A 13,345-nucleotide genomic window follows, 5' to 3' on the forward strand; every position below is an offset into this window, starting at 1 on the left:
CCAAGTAGAAGAAAATAGAAATAATGTTTTTACGCCACACTACACTATTTTGACAAACTTCCCACGCAAGGATTTAGTCCAGAAAACAGCTGTTTGCCGCCAGCTTGATCAAATAGGGTTTCATTGCGCACTACTGTACTGTAATGAGTTTTACCGGACACCAATCAGCTGATTATACGGTATTTGGGTGGCAATAAGTAGTTATAAACAAAAACATAACCTCTCTTAGAGCATGGTGGAAGTAAATAAGGTGTGCTACTCAGCCGGACGAGTTTGAGACCGTTCTGCGCATCTCGACGTGACGTCACCTTGGGGGCAAACCGCTTCGCGCGCGTATATAGCTCAGCGTGACACTGCTCTATTAACATCAACATTTTGAACTGTTAGAATTGAGGAAAAATTATGAAACTTGACATGGACATCAATTATAAGTGGACGATGCTTGTTGTGAAAAAATAGTTTGTAATTGTTAAAAACTTAAGCGTGAAATCACTCTTTATACTTGGCCTTTCTTAAAACTAAACATGTAAAAGTTAGTCGGCTACCAAATCACGTACTATTTGGTTAGAAGCATTTGACCAGCGTCCAGCGGGAAAGTTTTAGATAAAGATCCAAATTTATCTTTCCTTCAAACTATATACCGTTAGAGGCGTTATTTCCTGAGATATGCTAAATTATATGAGCGCGTGATCGGAGCGCGTGCTGCGAGTCGAGTCCGTTGCCAAGTATTAATCACACATTGCCATCCAACAAATAATGTAGTTTCATGAATATAGTATCATTGATATTTTTATTCCTGTATTTATATTTTTATGTGAAAAATTGTTGTTCTGTTGACTTCAGTGTGTTTTTCTCCGTTTGAATATGGGTTATTTCGTAATAGTTCACAGAGAATATGTGTATAATATTGTCTCCTCAGTGAATAGGGTTAACATTGTCAAATTGCATTTAAAGTATTGCTGCAAATCGTTGTTGATAAGTTTGAAACCAAAGTTTGCAAATAGTGGTTTAAATAATAAATGATCTTAAAACGCAAAGGAACGTATTTAACGTAGTACGGTATATAAAATAAAATGTACTCTGTTAAAAAATAAGTTGGTAATTAAACATTGTATTTATAATCAGGTTAAAATATAAAATTGTTTCACTCTAGCAATACCATGATAATAAAATGTGACATTTCAGTTTAATTCGACAGCTAGGATCCTATTTCACTGGGGTTGTTATCTATGTCGCAACTTTGGCTCGGGTGCGGGGATGATCACGTGTTGTTTGTTTTGTTTTCGTTTCTGTGTTCACCGCAAGTTGCAGTAGATGGTAGATGTCAGTTTTCCATAGGGCACACATCTTTCTACAAAAATGCCCCATTGTGCAGTGTACGGTTGTTGTAATAGTTCGAAAAATAAGAAAACGCAACCAAACGTGCGATATTTTAGTTTTCCTCAACAAATCAACAAGAGGCTAAGACAATGCAATTTTGCTAGTGGCGAAAAAAGAAAATTTCTAAAGAAACTTAAAAAAGTTTAGAAAATCCAGAGATGATGAAATGTTTAATTTTTTAGATGTTTACTTTCAGGTCGTAAATATTTTTATAAGATTGCAAAATGTAATAAACTATGTTTTTGGTTAAGGAAATGTTATTCATTTCCAAACCTACAAATTTTATGGCAACTGTTATCAGAGTTAATTTGTATAAAAACGAAGATGTTGCAACGCATTTTAATGTAAAACTTATTATATCTGTCACATGTAATATTACATATTTCATTTAAAATGTAGAATACAAAGTATATCCTTATAACATCTAGCTACAGTGTTTTGGATAATAAATGCGTGGACTTATTATCCAATAAACGGTGGCATCGGCTGAGCGCGCGCTCCGTTGCCGCTCTATATAATTCTTCGTAGCTAAAAAAGTAATTCTTTTATCGAAATCCAACCGATACTACAGTTAAATTAGAACCTTTCCCTAAAACTTTCCCGCAGGTCTCATAAACCTGACCAAATAATACGTGATTTGGTAGCCGACTAACTTTTATGTGTTAGTATGAAAAAGTTTGAAGTTTGATCGGTGGTTGAATGGTTTTTAATTCAAATAAATTAATAAAATTTAAATCATAAGCATCCTATTTTAATAGTCCAAGACTATGCAAAGTTTCAGGAATTTTTATCGGTTCTTACTATTAAAAATTACAATTTTATTAGAGCGGCGTCACTGCTCGATATGGTCGCGAGGCATGTTTGCCCCCAAGGTGACGTCACGATACCCCTCCCCCGCACCGCCTACACCCGGCTACGATGCGCAGTAGCACACCTTATTTACTTCCACCATGTCTTAGAGGTTATGACTAGTGATTTTTAGTCCTTTAGTTGGTGGTAATATATAAGGATTTGTACAGATTTAGTAGTATGTTGTAAACTATCGTACATTACTCATCCAAAATGTGTTTACCGGACTCGTATGGTACCGGTAATCCCTTACTCGACTTCGTCTCGCACGGGAACAACCACACTCGTCCGGCAAACACTTATTATCAGGAGTAGTAACGTAATATACTATTTAGCGAATTTCCCATACAGGAAATAAGCTAATACTGTAGGTCTCATGGTAAGACCTGGACCCAGGACTGATTTACTTCCTCCCAAAAACACCATCCGTTCAAATTCATATACATAATTATATGTGTCCGTTTGCACGATAACTCAAAAAAATTTTCCAAAATTTGGTATAAACGGGTAAACCTACATTTATTCGAACGAGTTCGCGAACCAGCATGATCGGACCATGGGAACAGGGGTTTATGGAGGGTTTAATGGGGTAAAAATGGGTTTTTTTTTCGATTTTTTACCCTAAAAACATAACATTTTGGAATTTCTATCCCAACCATTTTGTAGAGCTTAAAAAAATAAATAATTTAGTATATATTGAAGCATTGTTATTTGTTGTATGCCTAATGGTTACAGAGAAAATTCAAAAAAGTGAAAATTTAATATTACCCTACCATGTTGTTCTTATGGAGAAAATGAAAACTGTTGTAGTTTACTTGTTTATATGTTATATGTGTTATGTGTTGTTATGTTATCATATGTATGGATATCTGTATGGATATGTGATCAAATTTGGCAAATTTATTTATTTCATCCTATACTATTGAGGTTTGGTAAAAAAACACCCTTTACTTCCCCGTAGCAGCAAACCTAATCACTTGTTAAATCTAATGTTATTTAAATTGGGAATAAATATGTCTTATTTATGGAAATATTTCAGTAAATATGTAACAAGTTGAAATTCACTTAGTCTGCGGGTTTGCTGCGGCGGGGGTATTTTCTAATTCATAATCGTTATCATGGATACAACCTTTGACATACAACCTAATGCGACTATGAGTGGAAAACATTTGTAGAAAACTGTTATGCACATCGTGATTATTTCCATTGTCTAATCTTTAAAGTAATCGGAAATTATGACTGATATTCGTTTTAAAACAACGACTAATACTTCGCAATTGCTCAAATTCAAGCAATAGGTACACTAGTTTAGATTAATATTAGTGCCCTAGTAACAAGATAGTTTGGTGTTTTGTACATGTTTGGGCTTATCCCCCATACACGGGCGAGCATGTTCGCAAGCATGTTGGCGAACATGCTCGCGAACATGCTCGTCGCTCGGTAGCGGTTCCTAGGCCCCTATTCTTGCTTTTCTTGTGCGCTGTGACAGTAAAGTTGTGTGTTTTAAAGAACCTTTTACTGACATCACGTAACAAGTGTACAGTTTAAAAAACAGTCCATTTAAAAGTCTCTGACTTACTATCAGATGGACCCAATATATACAATGTTTTTTTATATAAATAGAAGAGCACAAACACAGGTTAATTCAACAAAGTACATTTTCCTACCACCCGACAAAGTTGGCTTCCATGTACTGTTTATACTGTAGTAGCCTACAGTAGAAACCTCTTTAATCCGAACCCCCGTAATCCGAACGTCCACTAATCCGAACACCTCATTGCTGTACTTTATATACAGTACAGTAGTTCTATATTGTATACTGTATTTAATGTACAGTACTGTTTATTTACTTTGTTTACTACTACATTAAATAAACACTGTATTTTACTTTATAAAGCAGTTTTTAACTATCCGTTACAATTATGATCCATTTTAGCCTTGTTTTAACTATTGTTATGTAAAGACAACAATATGTTCTGAAATCCGAACTATTCAATAGTCCGAACTACCCCCGGTCCCAATTAGTTCGGATTAAAGAGGTTCTACTGTACAGAATTGCTGCATATTTATGCTTTGTCGTACGGTTTATACTTTGGCGCACATCAGGATTCCAACGAAACAACACAAAACAGCGTGGTTCTATTATGCACATAATCCGTGTACGATTGGAAATAGGTTGGCAACACTTAAAGATAATAATACTATGAGCAGCTGATAGACAATTATAACTACGATTTAACGTGTTATTTTGTGTTTATAGTTTCGGTATTTCTGAACTTTCTGGACTTTTCTTTTAAACATTCTTAAAACATTCCTACGATCTTTATAAACAAGAAAATACCTTTAAAGCATTTTTTAAGGCGCCGAAACCACTTCAAATTAAATCATGAAGTACCGCCGCCACAGCAAACCTGCAGACTAAGCGAATGTCCATTTGCCTGATTTGATTTTCAATTAAAACTATTCAAATAACATTAGGTTCAATGAGTATTTAGATTTGCTGCCTACAGGGAGGGTAATAAAGTGTGTTTTTTAGTAAATTATTAATAGCTGAGTATAAAATAAATAGGTTTGCAAAGTTTGATCCAAATATATATTCATAAACAAGCAAACTACAACATTTCACTTATTCTCCATAAGAATAACATGGGAATTTTGAATTAAAATAAATAGGTTTGCCAAGTTTGATCCAAATATATATTCATAAACAAGCAAACTACAACATTTCACTTATTCTCCATAAGAATAACATGGGAATTTTGAATTTACAATTTTCTCTGTGACCAATAACCATACAAAAACACTTCAATATACTAAATTATTTGTTTTTTAAGCCCTTCAAAATGTTCTAGAGAAAATTGAGAAAATTTTATGTTTTGAGGATCAAGAACTATTGTTACCCAATAATTCCCCCATAAAACACCGTTTCCATGGTCCGATCACGCTGGTTCGCAAACTCATTCGAATAAATGTAGGTTTACACGTTTGTACCGAAAATTCATCGAAATAGGATCATTTTTGCTCGAGTTATTGTGCTAACGGACACACTCACATATATATTGTATAGATTATATATTATAACCTGACATATCCAATGTATTCAAAAGAATATCTAATGGAAATAAAGATCTTATCTTATCTTATCTTATATATGAATTGGAACGGATGGTGGTTTTGGCATCCAAATGAAATAGTAAATCGGCCCCTGGACCAAGTCTTACCATGATTACTACGGTTATAGCTTAAAAATTCCATATATGGGAAATTCGCTAAAATGAACAAAACAAATAAATATTAACAGTTTACAAATAGTTGAATTTTGAGAACATAAAATTGAGTACAGACCAAAGGAAAAATTTAATCAGCCTAAAAGAAAATTAAAATTAAGATGAATCACTTAAGCAGAATTCCCATAAAGTTACCAGAAAACGAGATATAAGGTAAAATATCCACCATATGAAAAGCATGGGGACTGAAAAATGTCTGCATTCTAATCAGCTGTTGCTTATTTATTTGTAATGTTTACATTTATTCCAAAAGTCAATGTTGTTAAATTATGTTTCAAAATGAAATGTATTCGTTTAATTTTTTGGTTTTCCGTTTTTATAATGAGTGAAGTAACTAGGCAGGGTAGGGGAAGACCTGCAAGAGGTGGAAGAGTATCCAGGAATATTTTTTGTTTCCCGTTTTTATAATGAGTGAAGTAACTAGACAGGGTAGGGGAAGACCTGCAAGACGTGGAAGAGTATCCAGGAATTCAACTAACACAAGAAATGCTGAAAGAGAACGTCATGTAAGGTCTAAATATGAAAGAAATCCACAAGCTGGTTTACAACCTGCCTTCAGAAGGATGCTGGAAAATTGTTTCTCACAATATAGGTCCTCTTAACAGCACTTGCATGCATTGTGGCGCATTTCACTTCGCAGAGGAGGCCACAAATGGACATTTCGACGCATGTTGCCACAATGGACTCATTAACACGCCACAACCACAATTAAATTACAAACTAAAATAATGTTTTTACATGATTCTAAATTCATAAAAAACACAAGGAAATACAACAGTGCAATGGCTTTTGCGTCGCTTTCCGCTACACAGAGAGAATTCCGGGAAATGGGTCTTATTGTTTTAAAATTCAGTGACAAATTCATAGATATATTTCTGACTTACTACTGCGAAATGGGGGTTACCTTCATATGGACAATTGTGTCTAAATTAGGGGCTATGGCTCCTACAGGCCACTAGTATATATATATATATATATATATATATATATATAATATAATATAAAAAAAATATATATGGCCTATATAAATATATATATATTAAAAAATGAAATAAATAATTAAACATTTAGTACCCTTTTTTTTAAGTTATTAATTTATTGAATAAACTTACATGTTTCGGCTCTTAGGCCATGATCACAGTTATGAACAAATAGTAAATAAATAGAAATGTAAATAATAAATAAGTAAATTATCATATGATTTTGGAATTTTGTCTAGTATATAGGTTGGCTTAAGTGTTGTTTTCTTTTGATTTATTATATAAGATTTTTTCATACAGGGTGACTGCCGGGAACCGGACGAATTTGCAACAGCTGTTACATTGTTGCTACACGTGCTAGGGAGATTGAGGTTATGTCATTGTTTTGAGTGAGCTTTAACATTTTAGTCACGATGAATCAGTGGTCAGTTCAGCATCGTGTTTTTGCATATGACACATTTATTAAAAATGGCGAATCCGTTATAAAAAAAAGCATATCTTCCGACGCCACTTTAATATTGCGCGAAATGACACGGTTCCAAGCCGGAATACATTGCTAAGATGGGTGCACAAGTTCAGAACAACAGGAACAGTATCAAAGAAAAAGCCACCCCGTCCAGCAAGAACAGTGAGAACACCAGACAACATCGCCACAGTGAGAACTGCTTTGATGAGGAGCCCGGGTCGCTCTGCACGAAGACACGCACAAGAGCTACGCATGAAGCGCGATTCTGTCAGAATAATTTTAAAATCTGATTTGAAAATTCATCCCTACAAAATACAGATGGTACAGCAACTGAAAGAGAGGTACTATGGACAAAGAGAATATTTCGCAGTACGTATGCAGGTGTTGTTTACTGATAATCCTGATGTAATGATGTTAATGAGCGACGAAGCTCACTTCCACTTAAACGGTTCAGTGAACAAACAAAACTTTCGATATTGGGCTCCTGAAAATCCATGTAACTTTCATGAAAAGCCACTTCACTCTCCAAAAGTAACGGTTTGGTGTGCTGTAGGCCACTTTGGGATAATTGGTCCGTATTTTTTTGAGGAAAATGGAGTCACAGTGACAGTGAATTCTGCACGCTATATTCACATGTTGGAAACATATCTCAAGCCACAACTTCGGAGGCGAGGAATAAACGTGAAAAATGTTTACTTCCAACAAGATGGGGCCACAGCGCATACTGCCGCTGCATCGATGCGAGTTGTGAAGATGTTCCCTGGCAAGTTGATTTCACGTTTTGGTGACGTGCCGTGGCCGCCGAGGTCACCAGATTTGTTGCCCTGTGACTATTTCTTATGGGGGTATTTGAAAGCTCGTGTCCATGTTAACAAACCACGAACATTATTGCAGCTAAAAGATGCATCACCGAAGAGGTGAATTTGATTGGACAAGACATGTTGATGAGAGTGCGTAATGATTTTCTCCAGAGGTGAAAATCATAACCTCTGGTACGTTTTGGTAACGGCCATCCCATGCATGATATCATCTTTAAGAAATAACCCAAACTATGATAAAAGGTTCCATAAACATATGTTTTTTGAAATGGTATGATTTCACCAATATATATTCAACAATTAAATTATTTTACTATATAAAATAAGGTTGTACTATTCATTTAAAAAACGTCCGGTTCCCGGCAGTCTTATATTATGTTTTCTTTTTGAATTTGCATTGTATTAAGTATGTTTTCAGGATCTTTTTTATGGTTTCTATATATGTGGAATTCTTCTTTAATGAATAATTTGGCTTTGTTTGGTTCAAATTCAATTATTGATAAATTATTTTCTATATTTTGATATTTATGATTAGTTTTTATTAGGTGTTCTGCGTAGTTTGATTTCATACTTGTTGAATTTTTAGATTTAAATGCCTGTATATGTTCTTGGAATCTACATTTGAAGCTTCTTCTAGTTTGGCCAATATAATACTTGTTACAGTCTGTACAGGAAATTTTGTAAATACCGCTTTTGTTAAATTTTGATAATTCTTCAGTTATTTGTTGATGTTTGGACACTTTTGAATTTATAATCTTAAAGACGTTGTTTTTTGTTCTATATGTTGCTTTGTAATTTGTTTTAGATAAGGTTTTCCTCATTGCTTTATTTAATTTAGAGTTATGAGGGAGACATATGTATTCTATTTCAATTTCTCATCTTTTTTTCTTCTGTTTCTTGATTTTGTTTTTTATCATATTATCAATAAGATTGTACTTATATCCATTTTCGGCTGCAATATATATATATATATTTATTTGAACGGATGGTGTTTTTGGCCTCTAGGGACCTCAAAACAAAAAAGTAAACCGATCCCGGGTCCAGGTCCTACCATGAGTAGGCCTACTATGGTAATAGCTTATTCCATATATGGTAAATTCGCTAAAAACAATTGGATGTGTATCTGTCAGCTTTAACACATTTCAAATTCATTTATTTTATTAAACTTTTAATAGAATAACATATCTGGGTTTTATGCTTGTTAAGGTAAATAAGTAAATAATAATTAACTGTCAGTAGGCTACTGGCAGAGTACATTACTGTACTACTGGCAAGGAGAGTAAAAAAATTAAAATAATGATATCATTATTTGGGTCATTAAGCTGTACACTGTAAAATATATCTATTATCCAGTGCTTTTGTTTTTAGGAATATTCCGTGGAGAAAGAAGCAATGATCCAGAGAGTCATTATCATCAACGATTTAATGAATTAGTTTCAAAGAACCACAACAGAAGTGTTGCTCCTTCAACCATAGGAAGCTTGTGTGAATCATCCATCAGTGGAAAGTATTTTGACAGCAATCAAGGTCAAATTAACAATGGAACCCTTAGTACAAATCAGTTTTATAAAAATAACTCAAACCAAAACCGAGAAAACTGTTTAAGCCAACCTCTGATTGAGAGTTCCTCCACATATACTGGTGTATCCGATGCATCACTGTTTAAAAAACCTCTGCTTCCCAAAAGGTTTAATTGTAGTCCACGTGTCAAGAGGAGATTAGATATTTTTACAGATGCTCTTTGTTCGATCGAGGATAAGGTAATTAATACAATTGGTTTGGTGTGAATACATATGGCTGGCAGAAAATTAGTCATAAGAAATTAAATGATTGGTAAAGTGTATTGCTGTCAGAGTATTATGTTAGGAGCTAGGCCTACAAATAATCTGCAGTCGAGTAAATCCGTACGACAACTCTAAAAAATTGCTATATAGGCTATTGTTTTATTGGTTATTTTGACTGAGAATTATGTGCATTTACCAGGAAAAAAATCTAAAGAAATTGGAGTCTTGGAAGTCCAAAATTCAAGATAGCGTCCAAGATTTTAATAAAATACTTGCATACTGTTCTTTCTAACCAATTTTTTTTAAAATTAATGTGCAATTTCTGCCTGGAACAATCATTAATAGGTCCTAAAATAAAGAATGCAAGCTAAAATTCAACATACATATTTGATTTACTTAAATAAATAAATATCATATTTATGACGGCAACATTAACCTAACTTACATTACTTTTTTGTATTAAAATAAAGGCCTTACTTTCTACTTCATAATCACACTTCCTACTGGTTAATAGTAGATCAATAATCATTCTCATCAAGTTCTATGCTGTTATGATCACTTTGCGAATTGTCTCATTGTTCCCCAAGCTGGCAAAGTCCACAAGCTGTAGTACAAGATAACCCATCCTTTTTGCAGGAGCGTTGACAATTCTTGCAGCCAGTATAGCAGTTGCAATGAACAATTCTTAAAGGACTCTGGAGTGACACTTTGGGTCATCATGATTGAAGTAAAACATCCCTTTGAAATCTACCAATCCCATCTTAAGGATCCTCAACATTTTCCTTTCCCATCCATACAAGAATTTTACAATAGGTTCAGCGGCAATGCATCTTTGCAGCAGATTCAGTAGGGGGGGGGGGGGGAGTATGTTAGGTTTCACAAATGACGTGGCATTCACTACTTTTTTCTCAAGTGAATTGAATCTTAATTTTCTCAGTGAGTCATCAGATGTTCCCCCATACAAAATGGAAATTGCTTTAGCACCAAGATTATCAATGATTTCTTCGGTCTGATTTGGGGGTCACAAAGGCTTCTTGACTTGAGCATTCTTGTAACATATGGTCTCCTTTGACAAATTTCTTAAATATTCTCTTTTATCCAATGCCATGCAACCGAGAGCATATCACACCCTTTTATGGCATGTATGAACAGTAGCTGGGACACAACTCATCTCCTCTTAGTTTCAAACTGTCATAATCTTAATTTTCCCATTACTCTATTTCTGTCGGATCTGTAGTACAATGATTTGCTGTAGAGCTTGGCATGGTGTGTAAGTAGGACAAGTAGATCTGTATCTTCTCCTATCACTGTTGTTTCTATTTCCAATTTTGTTACTGCAGATAAAACAACGGTTACATCAGCATCTTTTGGAGCATTAATAACTGCACATCCTCTTTTACTTTCTTCTCCCCCTATACCATAGTATATGGAGAAAGTATTGTTTTCGTCAAAATTTTCGAGTTTGAGTTTTGAGTGGATATATTCGTTTTGGGTCCCCCTGGACCCAAAAAAGTGGTTTTCGAAGTGATGTCTGTGTGTGTGTGTGTGTGTGTGTGTGTGTGTGTCTGTGTGTCTGTGTGTGTGTCTGTGTGTCTGGATGTGTACAGAGCTAGAGACTACACCTGTTGTCCGATTTCAATGAAATTTGGTATGTAGGTTCTAATCTATGGTATCTCCAGGTGTTTTTTTCATTTTTTTGAAATTTTGATTTTTAATGGGGATTTTTCCATAAAAACCCATAAAAAAACGAAAAAATCGGATTTTCTCAAAAATGGCCCGAACGATTTTGATACAAATTTAGTATGTTGTAGCCCTTTAAATTCTGAACAAAATGGTACAAAGCCCATTTCTGTAAAAATTACGGTTCAAAAGTTATGGTAAGTTATGTTATTTTCCCATAAAAACCCCATAAAATAACGAAAAATAGGGTTTTAGACTAAAATCCCGTTTTGATTTAACATAGTATGTTATGGTCCTTACAATTTTGATAGTTTTTTTTCATTTTTTAGAAATTTTTATTTTTAATGGGGATTTTCCCATAAAACCCCATAAAATAACGGAAAAATAGAATTTTCCCAAAAATGGCCCGAACGATTTTGATAACAGTTAAGTGTGTTATAGTCTTTTATATTCTGAACAAAATAGTACAAATCCCATTTCTGTAAAAATTACGGTTAAAAAGTTATTGTAAATTATGTTATTTCCCTATAAAAACCCCATCCCAAAATTGGCTCGAACGATTTTGATAAAAACGTAGTATGTTATAGTCCTTGAAATTCTGAAGAAAATTGTACAAATTCCATTTTCGTATATTTACTCTCACCGCTTACACATGATAAAGGTTGTTGACAAACTTATGGGAGAAAGTATGTGTCAGAATGCTGATACCGTTTATTTTAACTGTAGGCTCACCAGATCATTCAATCCCTGTTTGTTTTCCTTTACTGATAAGTGATAAGAAAACTTCTTTTCATCCAGAAAAGAAAACTCTGTTTCGGGAGAACAACTGACAAATGGATGCAAGTTTTTTCCTCTTCTCAAGATTGTACAATCTTTAATGTTCGACTCATCTGGATAGTTATCTAACACCACAGCGGTTCCTACACCATAGACACAATTCTACAAATTATTATACTACACTGCAGTAACATTCAATTCAGTATTTATAAACTTGCATTAACAAAACATAGCTAGTTTTACATATATACAAAATTACTCAATTTCTAAAACTTCTACCAATTGATAATGAAATTTTATGACTTCAAATGTAATGTTTCAAATCCAAAAAACTTTGCAAACCATTGTGGTAGCAGACGTAGCAGTGTAAAATTTTAGGGATATAAAATAAGCCTCAGAGTACAAATTAGTACTGTATAGAAAAAATATTGTATAAAAAAATAATGAAATTAAAATACTTTTAGAAGTTAAGATCAACATTTTAACTTTCATAAAACTTACAACTAGTTAAACAAGCTACGTAGGCCTAAACAAGTTTGTAATGATGAAATGTTAATATCAGTGTTGTGAATAATATTATTCTAGTGTATAGAAAAGAATAAACCTAAAATAAGACTCGTATAAAATAAAAACGTTCAACTTGGTTGATAATAAACTTATACATACGATAAAAATGTTAACCTTCATCTTCATGAAACTAGAACTTAGATCAAAAATCAAACTTAGAGTGAAAGTCAAACATCAAATTTTAGGTTATGTTTTGTCCACGTAGATCTGTTTCAGAGTGATTAGTTGATTCATTTGTAAATCCTTAATTAGGAATGATAAATAACTTGTGTAGATTTTTTTTAAATATTCAGAGAATACATATTTCATTTAGGTTATTAAAAAATAAGAGTTTTAGAGGTAATACCGAAAACACAAAACCTATCTGTTATTTTAATCTACTTATTAGCAAGTACTCCGGTCAGTTAGCCTGTTCCAAATACCACAAAAAAAGGTATAAAATATATTTCATGTGACTGACGGGAAAAATACCATTTTTGGGGTTTGCGAGTATTTGGTAAAGCCGACACTGCAACAGTTCACTCAAGACGACTAACCAAATAAAAATTTATAACATACTAAAACTTTTGTTTGAAACATTTTGCGTATTTGATTAGTAAAAATTATATAGAGGATAAAACAAAATTGTGTCCTCTAAAACATAAACATTATCGAAGTTAAATTGTTATATCTCTTTAAAAATAATTTAAGAAGAAAACCTATAGTACAAAAGTTGTAGATTAACTAATTATAAATAATACAAATCAAATTTCAATAC

General features: G+C 33.5%; 1 protein-coding gene across 1 annotated transcript in view; it reads left to right on the forward strand.

Moving 5' to 3' along the window:
- Positions 1-13,345, forward strand: part of LOC128983199 (uncharacterized) — a 149,003-nt gene that overhangs the window by 11,888 nt on the left and 123,770 nt on the right. Inside the window, exon 2 of the mRNA XM_054402397.1 lies at positions 9,149-9,540. Coding sequence (XP_054258372.1) covers positions 9,149-9,540 — 392 coding nt within the window. The remainder of the gene's footprint in view (positions 1-9,148; positions 9,541-13,345) is intronic.

Source organism: Macrosteles quadrilineatus, unplaced genomic scaffold (genome assembly GCF_028750875.1).
Source record: "Macrosteles quadrilineatus isolate MER2022 unplaced genomic scaffold, UCM_ALF_1.0 Scaffold_1__1_contigs__length_201487025, whole genome shotgun sequence".
Classification (NCBI taxonomy): domain Eukaryota; kingdom Metazoa; phylum Arthropoda; class Insecta; order Hemiptera; family Cicadellidae; genus Macrosteles; species Macrosteles quadrilineatus.